This window comes from Molossus molossus, unplaced genomic scaffold (genome assembly GCF_014108415.1).
Source record: "Molossus molossus isolate mMolMol1 unplaced genomic scaffold, mMolMol1.p scaffold_m16_p_5, whole genome shotgun sequence".
NCBI lineage: Eukaryota > Metazoa > Chordata > Mammalia > Chiroptera > Molossidae > Molossus > Molossus molossus.
This window is the reverse complement of record NW_023425388.1, coordinates 97,374,412-97,388,801: the sequence shown is the minus strand read 5'-3', so window position 1 is coordinate 97,388,801 and position 14,390 is coordinate 97,374,412. Positions and strand designations below refer to the sequence as shown.

Sequence of the window (14,390 nt, the reverse complement as noted above, 5' to 3'; positions counted from 1 at the left end):
TCCTTCATTTAGAGTATCTGTTTCCTTGCTAATTTTTTGTCTAGAGGATCTATCCAGTGATGTCAGTGGGGTGTTGAAGTCCCCTGCTATGATTGTATTGCTATCGATTTCTCCTTTGAAGTCCTCCAGAAGTTTTTAAATATATTTTGGTGCTCCTATATTGGGTGCATATATGTTTATCAAGGTTATATCTTCCTGTTGGATAGATCCTTTCAATATTATGTAGTGGCCTTTGTCTCTAATTATGGCCTTCATTCTGAAATCTATTTTATCAGATATGAGTACTGCTACCCCAGCTTTTTTTTCTTTCCGTTTGCTTGGAAGATTTTTTCCATCCCTTCACTTTCAATCTATGTGAGTCTTTTGTTGTGAGGTGGGTCTCTTGTAAACAACATATAGATGAGTCACGCTTTCTTATCCAATCAGCTACTCTGTGTCTTTTTATGGGTGCATTCAGTCTATTTACATTTAAGGTGATTATTGATATGTACTTATTTATTGCCATTTTTGTTTAGTGTGGTTCTATTTTTCTTCCCATTTCTCCTGGTTATTACAGCAGTCCTTTTAACATTTCTTGTAGTGCTGGTTTGGTGCTAATGTATTCCCTTAGCCTTTTTTTTTTGTCTGGGAAGCTCTTTATTTGACATTCTCTTTTGAATGATAGCCTTGCTGGGAAGAGTAGTCTTGGATTCAGATCCTTGTTTTTCATGACCTTGATTACTTCATGCCTGTAGTGTTTCTTGTGAGAATTCAGCTGAAAGCCTTATTGGGTTTCTTTGTAGGTAACATGTTGCTTATCTCTTGCTGCTTTTAGAATTCTCTCTTTGTCTTTAATTTTTGGCAGTTTGATTACTATGTGTCTTGGTGTGGGCCTGTTTGGGTTCTTCTTACTTGGGGCTCTCTGTGCTTCTAGAACTTGAATGCCTTCTTCCTTCACCAAATTAGGGAAGTTTTGTGTCACTATTTCTTTGAATATATTCTCTAACCCTTGCTTATTTTCTTCTTCAGGGACCCTATGATGCGAATATTATTCAGTTTTCAGTTTTCCCACAGTTCTCTTAAGCTGTCTTCCTGTTTTTAAATCATTTTTCCCTTTTGGTTTTCTGATTGGTTGATTTTTTTCTAGCCTGATTAATTCACTGATCCGGTCCTCAGCTTCCCCTACTCTGCTTTTTAGACCTTCCAATGTGTTTTTCTTTTCGAATATGTCATTCTTAATTTCTTCCTGTTGGTTTTTAATATCCAACTGGTTGATTTTCAACATTTCTATGTCTTTACTCATGGTGCTCATATCCTTACACATGCTGTTGAGCTTCCTCAACATCATGGCTCTAAATTCTAGTTCTATTAACTTTCTTAACTGCACCTCATTTATCTCATCCTCCGTAGTGGTCTCTTGTTCTTTCATTTGGCTTTTGTTTCTGTTTTTCACCATTTTGGCTATCACAGTGGGCTTTTGAATCTGCCCAATTTTCCCTGTGGGTGTCGGTGTTCTGCTGTTTGTGGCTCCCTCTCGTGGGTTTGGATGAGCAAGGGAGGACCCACTTTAAACACCACCATCAAGTATTAGTTTTTCTAGTTAGTGTTGCTAGCCCCAGGAATGGTAGTTATCCTCTAGCTTTTTTTGCCTGGAGGCTATAAGTAGAGGTCACCTGCAGACCCTTGGTTTCTGAGTTGCCTGAAAACCTCCCTCAGGTGCTCAGTGTAAGAGGATTTCCTGAGGGTGGGGCAGCTGCTGGTTGTTAATGGGCCTCAATTAGCATTTCAATGGTCACCAGTTGGGGTTGAATCTTTGAGGGAGGTGCCCTGGGAAGGAGTAAAATGACCACAGTCCTGCGTGGCTGCACTCAGCAAAAGCTCTGAGCACCCTCCAAAGCCCGAGTGTCCCCACACAGTTCCAGTCCAGTCTGCCTTCTCTCTGCCGGAGACCAAGGTGATTCGCTGCTGCCAATTTAGCCTCTGTCCAGACTCTGTGTCGTGGAGCCGCCTGGGACTTTTAACCCGACTGTGCCTCTTCCAACCAAGGGTGGCCCCGGCTGTGGCTCCAGCCCAGTGCATTGCACTCAGCAGAAACCCCAGGACTGAGCCGCAGTAGCGGGACACTGCAGAGGTGGCAGCAGCTTCCAGCAGAGTCCCCTGGTCCTTGCGAGTCCGTGCGGCAGCAGCCGAGGGATTAGCACGCTCAGTTTGCGGGACTCAGCCCTGGTAGCAGTGTCCCACCGAGTCCCCTGGTCCCCGCGAGTCTGTGCCGCACCAGCCAAGGGCTTAGCAGGCAACAGAGTTCCTAGGACCCATGTGGTGTCGTAAGGGAGGCGGTAGCAGCAACTTCCTGCCGAGCCCCTTGTCCCACCGAGTCCCCTGGTCCCAGCGAGTCCGTGCAGCACCATCCGAGGTCTTAGCAAGCAACAGAGTTCGCAAGACTGGGGGGGGGGGGCTCACAAGGGAGGCAGTAGCAGCAACTTCCTACCGAGTTCCCTGGTTCCTGCCCAGGCCGCTGTGGAGTGTGGGCTCCCAGCTCCCTCTCCTGTCCTCGCAAGCCTACCAGGATTGAGTCAGTGTCGCTGATAATGTGTTCCTCCAAGGTGTCTTTTGGTTGCCCTTTCCTGACGATTTGCCTTTATTTTTGTTATAAATCCAGTTTGGTCCTGTGAAATGGTCTGTGTAGCTCCATTCACTTCGCTGCCATTTCCCTCACCCTGTTTGGTCTTTTTAAAACACAAAATTTGGTTTAGTTAATTTTTCTATTTTTAAAATTTATTTTATTTATCTCCTTTCTTATCTTTATTATGCCCTCCCTTCTGTCTGCTTTACTTTTAATGTGTTCTTCTTTTACCAGTGCCTTAAAATGGAAGAGTAAGATAATTTGAGATATTCTCATTTTTCAAGATATAAATGTTTTTCGACATAAATGTTCCTCTAATCACTGCTTTAACAATATCTCATATTTGTTTGTACATATTATATTTATTTTTATTCATCAAAGTATTTCTAATGTCCTTGTTATTTCTTGTTTGGCATTCTAATTTCCACATAATTGTAAATGTCTCAAATTAGAATTTTATATATGTAGCAATCTCTATAAATTAATAGTTATCTAGGCATCCATTCGCTATGCTCTACTCTGGTAATCTACCTTGGGTATCTACTATACTGAGATCCCCTTTGAAGAGTAAAACGTCATGTGTCTTTTTAAAAAAAAACATGAGCAGAGAAATATGAGCTTTCATCGAAATCTTCCAATTACAGCAACACCCAGAATATGTAATGAATCCCCACAGCTCACTTCCATAACATAAAAACCCCAAGACCAGGGCTGTCAGCTTACTATGCTTACGTGTAGGGCAACTGAGAAAGAGAATTTGTGAAGTTACACAGATTTTTTTCCACTGAAACAATTCTAATGGTTTTGCAAAAATTTCTGAGATTCTTTTTTAAACAAAATGTGGTTTTGAGGGGTAAAGGAGATATGTGGTAAAGCAGTTTGCAGGCAACAAAACAGTACAAACATTTTGTATATATCAATTTTTATTTGCATCATTATGATAAAAGGCTTAGATATTAACACCTTCAAGACTCAAGGATGGTGCCTGAATATAACTTTCAAAAGTCCAGAAAGTTTGATCTAAAAGACATTTGGAGAGACATAAAAGTCCCAACTAAATGATAGTTAATAGTCACCATTAATAGAGAAATCATTATAACACTTGATTAACTTTGCTAACTAGAAAGATCTATCTTTGATGAGAGAAGTTGTCAGAGGGGAAAAATAAGTAAAAAGGAAACACTTTAAAAATATGTCATTTCAAAGTAAGTTAATGTTGACTACTTTTGTCTTATGAATGTAGGGGCCCATAAGAGTGGTGGATAAGCCCTGGCCAGTTTGGCTCAGCGGTTGGAGCGTTGGCCTGAGAACTGGAGAGTCCCTGGTTCAGTTCCAAAAAGTGGCGGATAAATTACAGCTATTGGAAACTTGATTGGTTAGAGACTTTAGGTGTCATATATTGTTAAGAAGAAAAAGGAAGATAAGGATCTGAACAAAAAGTAGGAAGAGGAGTCATTATCAGAAATGGGCACAAACATATAAAGAAAGTAAGAATGCAAAGAAAGATTTTGTATTGGTTGCATCCAATGCAAGTTATTTTTTTCCTTTTAAAGATCAAACTTGGCACTTTTCCATATTTAATGAGCTCTAAATTAGAAGATCAAATTGAAACTAGAAGTTTTTCTCCAGTTATCATATAAGGTTAGTTGCTTTGGCAAGACAGGGTGCTTACCCCTCTGCTATCATTTGAGATCTTGGCAAACAACGAGCAAAAGATGAGGCACTGCTATTTTCACCCATTTCCTACTATGAGAATTAGTGGTAATAGCATAAGTATTATTTAAATTTTGTGAAATGTTTTCTTTTTTTCTGTAGCAATAAAAGTCTGGCTTGCAAAAGATTTCATTTTTAAATTTTGAGTTACTATGGTAATTTTATATCTTTCTACAGTTTCAATTTAATTTTAGTTTAAAATTGACATGAACTCTTTTTCGGTTTTTGCAGTGCGAGGAATCATGAGCAGCCAAGTCTCCTGTGACACCCTGTAGGAGGCGGTGCCGGAAGTCCAGCACCAGAACCAGTGCAAGCGCCGGGAGTTTTTGGAGATGGTGGAGCTGCAGATCAGCTTGAAGAACTATGACCCTCAGAAAGACAAACGCTCTTGTACATCAATGATGAACTCACAGAAAGAGAAACTGAAAAAACAATCCCATTTACCATCGCTCCAAAAAAATTACGATACCTAGGAATAAACTTAACCAAAGAAGTAAAAGACCTATTTGCAGAAAACTACAGGTCATTGAAAAAAGAAATAGAGGAAGATATAAAAAAGTGGAAGCACATACCCTGTTCATGAATTGGAAGAATTAACATCATTAAAATGTCCATACTACCCAAAGCAATCTATAGATTCAATGCAATCCCCATCAAAATACCAACGACATATTTCATAGAACTAGAACAAATACTTCAAAAGTTCATATGGAACCAAAAAAGACCCCGAATAGCCACAGCAATCTTGAAAAAGAAGAACAAAGTTGGAGGGATCACAATACCAGATATCAGGTTATACTACAAAGCAACGGTAACCAAAACAGCCTGGTACTGGCACAAGAACAGGCATATAGACCAGTGGAACAGAACTGAAAACCCAGAAATGGACCCAAGGCAATACGCTCAATTAATATTTGACAAAGGTGGCAAGAGCATACAGTGGAGTAAAGACAGCCTCTTTAATAAATGGTGTTGGGAAAATTGGACAGCTACATGAAAAAAAATGAAACTAGACCATCAACTTACACCATACACAAAAATAAACTCGAAATGGATAAAAGACTTAAATGTGACCCATGAATCCATAAAAATTCTAGAAGAAAATGGAGGCAACAAAATTTCGGACATCATACGGAGCAGAATTTTCACTGATACATCACCTAAGGCAACAGAAATAAAGGAGAAAATGAACACATGGGACTACATCAAACTCAAAAGCTTCTGCACAGCAAAAGAAACAATCATCAAAATGGAAAGGCAACCCACTGTATGGGAGAACATCATTGCCAATGATGTATCAGATAAGGGGTTAATTTCCAATATATACAGAGTGCTCATACAACTCCACAAAAGGAAGACAAAGAACCCAATTAAAAAATGGGCAGAGGAAATAAATAGACACCTCTTCAAACAGGACATATAAATGGCCAAGAGACACATGAAGAAATGCTCAACATCACTAATCATCAGAGAGATGCAAATTAAAACAACTATGAGGTATCACCTCACACCTGTCAGAATGGCCGCCATCAAAAAATCATCAAACAAGTGTTGGCGAGGGTGTGGAGAAAAGGGGACTCTAATACACTGCTGGTGGGAATGCAGACTGGTGCAGCCGCTGTGGAAAACAATATGGTGCTACCTCAAAAAATTAAAAATTGAACTTCCATTTGACCCAGTGATCCCACTGCTGGGAATATACCCTAAGAAGCCTGAAACACCAATCAGGAAGAATATATGTACCCCCATGTTCATAGCAGCACTATTTACAATAGCTAAGATCTGGAAACAGCCCAAGTGTCCATCAGTAGACGAATGGATCAAAAAGCTGTGGTACATATACACAATGGAATACTATGCAGCGGTAAGAAAGAAAGATCTCTTATCCTTTGAGACGACATGGAGGGACCTGGAAAGTATCATCCTAAGTGAAAGAAGCCAAGCAGAAAAAGACAAATACCACATGATCTCACTTATATACGGAATATAATGAACATAACAGTCTGAGGAATACAGTAGACCCAGACACATGGAAGTAGGGCACAGACTGACATCCCTCAGAAGAGGGGATGGGGGATGGGGGGGTGGGAAGAGATAAACCACAGAACTTATATGCATGTATGCATGACCAATGGACATGGACAACTAAACCGGGGACAGGGTGGAGGGGGGGGTGGGGGGTGCCAATGGGGTAAAATGTAAAATATCTGTAACAAAAAAATAAATAAATAAATAAAATTCAAAAAAAAGAGAAAGACAAACGCTTCTCCAGCACCGTCAGGCTTAAGTCCACTCCCCGCCCCAAGTTCTTCGTGTGTGTTCTGGGGGACCAGCAGCACTGTGATGAGGCCAAGGCAGTGGATATCCCCTGCATGGATATCGAGGCACTGAAGAAACTCAACAAGAATAAAAAACTGGTCAAGAAGCTGGCCAAGAAGTATGATGCCTTTTTGGCTTCAGAGTCTCTGATCAAGCAGATTCCACAAATCCTGGGCCCAGGCCTCAATAAGCCTGGCAAGTTCCCTTCCTTGTTAACCCACAATGAGAACATGGTGGCCAAAGTCGATGAAGTGCAATCCACAATCAAGTTCCAGATGAAGAAGTTTCTGTGTCTGGCAGTGGCTGTTGGCCATGTGAAGATGACAGACGATGAGCTTGTGTACTATATCCACTTAGCTGTCAATTTGCTGGTGTTATAGCTCAAAAAGAACTGGCAGAATGTCCAGGCTTTGTACATCAAGAACACCATGGGCAAGCCCCAGCGTCTGTACTAGGGCACAATTTAATAAACCACACTGCTACCATTAAAAAATAAATAAAATAAAATTGATGTGAAGTAATTTAAAGAAGAATTTTTAAAACTGATTACATTACAAAGAGTGTTTCAAATTTCACAACCGTTTAAGGTTCATGTAAAGTGTGTAAGAGGCAACTGGATATTTTTAATATTCAAATGAATTAATATTTTTATATATATATATTCATTATTTATTTTTAACTTTTTAATTTTTGATATATAGTTAATAGAGTTTATTTAAGAATGCCAGGATCATGTGAATATAGAAGTATATAACATTTTTTATTAATATACATATGACATTATCAAATTGCCTCACTATATTACCCTCTCTTTAAGATGGAGAATCATCCTTTGTATGCATTTTGCAGTTTATATGTGATGTTAAGTGTTCTTGTGCCAAAATATCTATGTATTGACATTTCTGTTTGCAAACCTGCTTCAATTAGTAATCACATATAGGAAATATTAAGTAGTTCACCAGTCAAATTTTAAATCCTATGCAGGGTGGGGCAAAAGTAGATTTACAGTTGTGAGCATATGAGTGTTAATTTTTATATTATTATTTATTAATATGTTATTTTTCATATGAACATTCACAAACATTTTTTAAAATAGTACTATATAGTAGTACCTAAAAGTTTGTAAGTCATTGCCACAAATATTTCTGTGTGATTCAGCATATTATAATATGAAATTTGCATGTAAATGTATGTGGGGTATATTTGAGTATTCAAAGATTTATAGATTGTTTCATCAGAGGAATTATGGCTAGGAATTCACAAAGTAGGAGTGGGACAGGAAACCAAGATTTTCAACTCATAGTATAATATTTTCTTGTCCTTTCAGTAGTGGCTTTCAGAAACATTTTATCCATGTGACTATCTTTTTAAAAGAACAAGAAAATGAAAGCCTAATAAATAAAAGTAGAACAATTCTAGCTAAAATTATTATAACCTATTATTCTACTTATTCTTTACACATATCCACACACTCAGATACAAAGAAGTATCTGGAGACTTCTTTGGCTCCTTGGAGAATTCCAAAACATTTTATTATCCCAAGTTGACAATTCAAGAAGAGTGGGTTTTCTATTTATGCTGGTCATAAATGTAATATACTCAAAACTAGTCATACTTATTTATCATAATTAGTACACATATATAAGTGGATTCAGCAATCAGAAATTTTTAAACAATAGATAACAGAAAGAGATAAACCACAGAACTTATATGCATGTATACATAACCAATAGACATGGACAACAAAGCCGGGGACGGGACGATGTTGGGGTGGGGAGGGGGGTGCCAATGGGGTAAAAAAGGAGAAACATCTGAAATAATAAATAAATAAATAAATAAATAAACAAACAAACAAACAAACAGAATAATATAAGAATTGAAAATAGTTAGTTATTGATGTTAGTTTTATAGCCCAAGATTTCAGATGATTTCCTTAACTATTTCTCATGGTCATGAAACTATTCTTGAAACTTCAAGTTTTTTAACCATCAGTTAAGACAGAAAGAAACTTTATTAGAAAGACCCCTTTCCCAAATGCCGTCCATTAAACTCCACTTGTATCTGTTGATAGAATTAACTGGCTTTATTAAATGACTCATGAATCAGGCAGCATCTCATCTAACAAGCAGAGAGATACTCTGGGGGTTATACAAGATAGAAGGCTTTTCTAGAAAAGAAGGTGGGACAAGGACATCATCAGCAAGAGATGAGTAAAAGCTCATTGGAGTTCAGGTGACAATGGCTTCTCATTGGCTGAAATGTAGCATTTCAATTGGTTCAGTGCTGGGCAAGAGGAAAATCTTCTTTCTTCATCCTGGGGTAATAAGGTAGTTGGCTTTCTATGTGGGAGTGCAATGTACCTATCTTCTTGTTTAGGTTTATAATTGACCTCTTCCTTTTTGGAGTGATTGACTTCAAGTGGTAAGTGTGAGAGCTACCTCTACAGGTCTTCCCGTCTCCAATTTTAGTTGAGATGTCAGTTATTAATTTCGACACACCACATAACTCCTATATGTTTTAAATGGCAACTGCTACCTGAAAATGTTACTCAATAATATCTATACTATTAGTTTTTCCAGTAGAAAGAAATGAAAAAATTGAAATGTGGGGTTTAACCATGATAAGCATGCAATATTTTCTTGCACAATGGTATTCAAAACTGAAGTAGAACATGTTAGATAATATAGACTTTTTCACTTGAAAGTAATTTATTTTTTCTGATCTTATAATGATCTGTTATTGGTGATTTCACCCCTATATTAATTTAAAATTACTAAGATTTCTAAAAACATTTATTAAATATCCTTATACATTGGTTACAAATTTTCTATATATTGATTTGTCATATCCTGAAAGTTTCAAGTCTCTAGAAATATATTTTTTCTTACAGTTACTTCCCCCCTAGGTTGTTATGCAGCTTTCAAATATGATAAGTGATAATGTCTCATAGAATATGAATACTGTGACATATATACAAATCTGAACTATTGTGCTGAGGAAAATGATTACTCCAACAGACAACTCCAGTTGTCAGCCTAGTTTAGTATTTTAAAATTACATTACCTCTTCAGCACAAGATGATCCATAGTGCCATTTTTTAGTCTTTATCTTTCTGATTAATATGGATTCAATAATGTAAATAGGACATATATTTTCATATGAGACACACCAACCATATCTGGAATGCAGAAAACTCTAGATAATAGTTTGGATAACATCTAATTACAATCAATTAATTTTTGACAGACTGAAAAAAATAATATTCTGATCATTTCTTTGATCTGGAAAAGGTTTAAAACAGACGTAAAGCTAAGGGTCCATTATCAGTCGTGATTAGTGGCATACCAAATAAACATAGAATGGTCAATTCAAGTGTTGTGTTAAATCATTGAGAGTTACAGAGGTAGTCCAGCTGCATTTCTCTTATTGTGCATAGTGACTTCATAGAATGGACTTGTTGACACTGATCCATTATTAAGAAGTCAAAATATAATTGTTATGACAGTGTGTGTGTGGTGGGGGAAAAATAAAATGGGTCTTTATAAAATGTTAATGATATATAGTAGTAGAGTAGTGAATACTAGACCAAGGTATAAAAGGTAGCACTGAAAAATTTTTTAAATTAGAAGTTCTAATTTCTAGTTTAGATAATCAGAATTATTTCATACAATATAATTACCATTCAAATTTTATTTTCATTTTTGGCATAATTTCACAGTGGTAAGATTAGTTTACATCTGAACAAATGCTTGCTTATATTTAAAACACCTAAACTTACACAAGCAGATTAATTAGAAATTAATGACCAAGTTTAAAATTTATTCATCACAGAGTACTTGGCCTCGTGCATTTATGTCTTCATAATTTGATATGGATAAATAAATATTTAACAAAAGTTTAGTTGCCTGCAACTAGGTAGATCAAATTCTGGACTTGGAAAAAAGTTACCTTCCTCATTTTGTCTTAATATTTGTGGAGTAAATATTAGTGTATGCAGTAGTCACCCCTCATTTGCAGTTTCACTTTCCATGGTTTTAGTTACCCATGTTTTGCCATGGTCTAAAAATACTAGATGGAAATTCTAGAAACAAACAACTTATAAGTTTTCCATTGTGTGCTGTGCTGAGTAGCATGATAAAAATCTTGTGCTCTGTCCTGCCTGGCCTTAAACCTTCCCTTTGTCCTGTATCTCCATGCTGTACACACTCCCCTCCCATTACTCACTTAGTAACCACCTCAGTTATCAAATCGACTGTCATGGTATCACAGTGCTTGTGTTCAAGTAACCATCATTTTACTTGATAATAGTGATGTTGGCAATTCAGATATGCCAAACAGAAGCTTACTTTCTTTAAGAAAAGCTGAAACTTCTCTACTTAATAAAAAGAGGGAAAAAAAATGTATGCTGAGGTTGCTAAGATCTACATTAAGAACAAAGCTTTTATCTGTGAAATTGCCTCATTAAACTTTAACATAGGTATGTATGTATAGAAAAAACTAAACAAAACACAGTATATATATTGGGTTCAGTATTGTCCATGACTTTAGACATTCACTGGGGATCTCAGAATGTATTTCCTATAGATAAAGGGAAACTACTTTACACAGTTTAATGGACAGTACCCAGCATAGTCTTCACAGCAATTCTGAGCATTTTGGAATGGCTATAATCACTTAATAAAGGAATAAATTATGGGCCAGAGATTTTAAAGGACTTGCCAAATGGTATGCAGAACTGGGATTGGAGCCTGTGTTCATCAGCTGCCAGAATCTGCAACTATTTTCACTAGATGCCAGGAAGAAAAAATCAGAAGCAAAATGAGCATTTACTATTTGCAAAATAAAATAACTAAAAAACCAAATAAAATGAAATGAGCATAGTACATGTCAACTTCCTACTCCAAACATATACAGAAAATTTAGCAATGACAGAAGAGATTTCACTTGGTAAGGGGACCAGAAAATTGACAGGAAACAAAAGGACAGGATAGCCGGCAGTAATATATAGCTCAGCTTGAAAAGCAGAGCCTTATATTAAAGCATTTTTGTTCAATGGGTCTGCTTGTTCCTCTCACCCTTTTAAAAACAGCACTGGTTGATCTTGACATAATGGATCATTACTAACAGTTCTTTCAAATGCCTGGATATGGGTGTAGACATGGGGAGCAGAGAGATATTTTCACAGTGCTAAAAAAGATAAAATAATACTTTAGGTATCACTGCATAATTAAAAATCATTATTCAGTTTTAAAAATTATGAAAGATATTTATCTTCAATGTTTGTCTTAACTTTGGAGGAAAGAATACCAGCATGTCTATAGCTCAGAAACTATGTTACTCTTATTTTTTACAGAAGAAAACTGGGGTCTTGAGAAATGTTGCTATTTTCTCCGTATTCAGCAGTTTGTTAACAGAAAGTGTTTATTTCATAATAAAATATTTTAAAGTATTTCAACTTTAGCAACCAGTTTAACTATGATTTTAATGTTATTAATTCAACATGAGTAATCCAATATTATAAATAATTTATCAAACATCAATATGTCCCAAACAAGACCTTTTAACCGTCAATAAAGACTCCAGAAAACATGGCTGAAAGTTAAGCTGTCCTTCCCTATTTTCCAAAACACATGACTCATGAATATTTGTTATGAAAGTGTCAAAAGTTTGACCTATCATTCACTTGTACAAATGAGCTAATATTTAAGATGTAACTGTAAGCATTTTGTTTTTTAGAGAGAGAGGAAGGAGGAGGGAGATAGAGAAACATGAATGTGAGAGAAAAGCAATGATCAGCTGCCTCTAGCAAGTCCACTGCTGGAAATTAAACCTGCAACCCAGGCATGTGGCCTGACTGAGAATGGAACCAGTGACCTTTTGGTGCAAGGGGCGACACTCAACCAACTGATCCATATTGGCCAGGGCTACCTGTAAGCATTTCATAGTAGCATTAAACAAGGGACAGCAGAACCTAAGAAAATTTTAATTTGTATCTCCACATTCCTTGGAGATCATTCTGAGAACCCAAGGGATCAAGAATACATTCCACTGCATTTCTCCTTTCCTCCTGAAGACTTTCATGAGGAGAGATCAGTCTCAAATGAATGCCCAAGGCATTTGAGGAAAGAAGTAAAAAATACACTGCCTAAGAAATGTGTAAGCCATTCTATCTATATTATTGTGTGATAATGATAGTAATATAATAAAACAATATATAATACAACTGTTCATAATACCCTTTCTTATATTGTCTCATCTGATTCTCAGAACCACTTCAAAATCAAGTATAGAAAATCATGTTTCAAAGATTCAGCTTGTGTGTGCATTCACAGACAATTTTAAATGCTTAAGAACAAATGTACATCTTTCCATTGCATTCATAATAATAATAATGAAGAACTTATATTTACTGAGTTTTTAGTTTGTGGTAGGTACTGTTTTAAGTTTTTAACAGTGTCTTATTTAATACAACAACAATTTTTATACATAATAATGGCCTTTTTACTGATAGGCAAATTGGGGCATAGTAATATTTATAAGTTGCCCAGGGATATAAAGCCAGTAATTAAAAAGTCAGATTTTGAACTCAGGCAGAAACTTCAGCTCCAGAGTTTCTACTTCATAACCAAAAACTTAATCTTTCTTATTCCCAAAAGTGTGTGAGGGAAATTTGAGATGCACAAGAAAAAATAAGAACAGCAAAATATTGCTTTTTTAGAATCATCTGGTTTTTGGCTGACAATTGAATTCTTAACTTTGTTTTGTCACCCAAGTGTGTTGCCAATGTGACAATCCATATAAGCATTTCAGACTATGTTCTCACTAATAGTTGACTTCTTTAATAGATTGGGAGGTGTTGCAACTTATGTATATGTGACATACATAAATGTGACAGGTAATTGATATTGTTTGTTTTGACATCAACACATGTATAAGAAGGAAAATTGAATCATATGAACTGAGGAATAGAGAATAAACAGTTTATTAATTTAAATAGAAGCTAGGAATTTGGAGAAGAGTTTTGGGTACTTTCAAAGATATGCCTCAAATTGCCGGAATAAAATAAATACAGAAGAACAGGTATACCATGTTACAGAAGACAATTGATGGTTGGGATAAGAAAATGTAATGACTAATTTTTTCTAAGAGTTCAGTTGTGTGAGCATGTTGAGATATGTCTTCTATGATGAAGGATAAGTTGTTGCATCTAGCCCCTTCTGCAACCAAGAAAGAGGCCCGAGACCTAGTGAGTCTCTTTGCATTTTGGAAGCAACAGATTGCTCAATGGAGTATATTACTCTGGACTATTTACTGAGTGATCCAAAGAGCTGTTATTTGGGGTAGGGCCCTGCTTTAGTCATTTCAGGTTGCTAACAAAATACCAATAACTGAGTGGTTTATAAACAAGAGAAATGAACTATTAGCACATTGTAGGGTAGGGTTTCAATCCATGATGTGGGAGGAGGAACATAAATAGGCCCAGAATAACAGAAAGCTGAATGCAGATCCAGGCTGTTTTGCAAACTCTTCTGTCACCAGCGTCATAAGATCTAAAAGATCCAGTGATGCTTGAAGGATCAGTGGCAGAGAAGAGTATTGTTTAGAACCTTTGGAAGCCCTTATAGATGAATTATAACATGAGCCTTTAGAATTTTGGAGCAAGGCCCTGCCTTTATCCACAGATTAGTAGTTTCCTTTTAAGAAACAATAAACGTGTAACCATAGGATTCCAATTTACCATGTAACCTGAGCTACT

At 36.6% G+C, this 14,390-nt stretch overlaps 1 protein-coding gene across 1 annotated transcript; it reads left to right on the top strand.

Moving 5' to 3' along the window:
• The first annotated feature begins 4,647 nt into the window (after positions 1-4,647).
• Positions 4,648-7,014, top strand: LOC118617703 (60S ribosomal protein L10a-like). Its single transcript, XM_036243681.1, has 2 exons — positions 4,648-4,705; positions 6,572-7,014. The coding sequence occupies exons 1-2, from the start codon at positions 4,648-4,650 to the stop codon at positions 7,012-7,014; spliced, it is 501 nt and encodes a 166-aa protein (XP_036099574.1).
• Positions 7,015-14,390: the final 7,376 nt, after the last annotated feature.

Bases quoted from the DNA above. Each gene is read 5' to 3' on its own strand.
- LOC118617703 (XM_036243681.1), top strand. From the start codon at position 4,648: ATGGTGGAGCTGCAGATCAGCTTGAAGAACTATGACCCTCAGAAAGAC. The intron at 4,706-6,571 runs GTACATCAATGA...AAAAAGAGAAAG, and splicing joins TCAGAAAGACAAACGCTCTT to ACAAACGCTTCTCCAGCACC.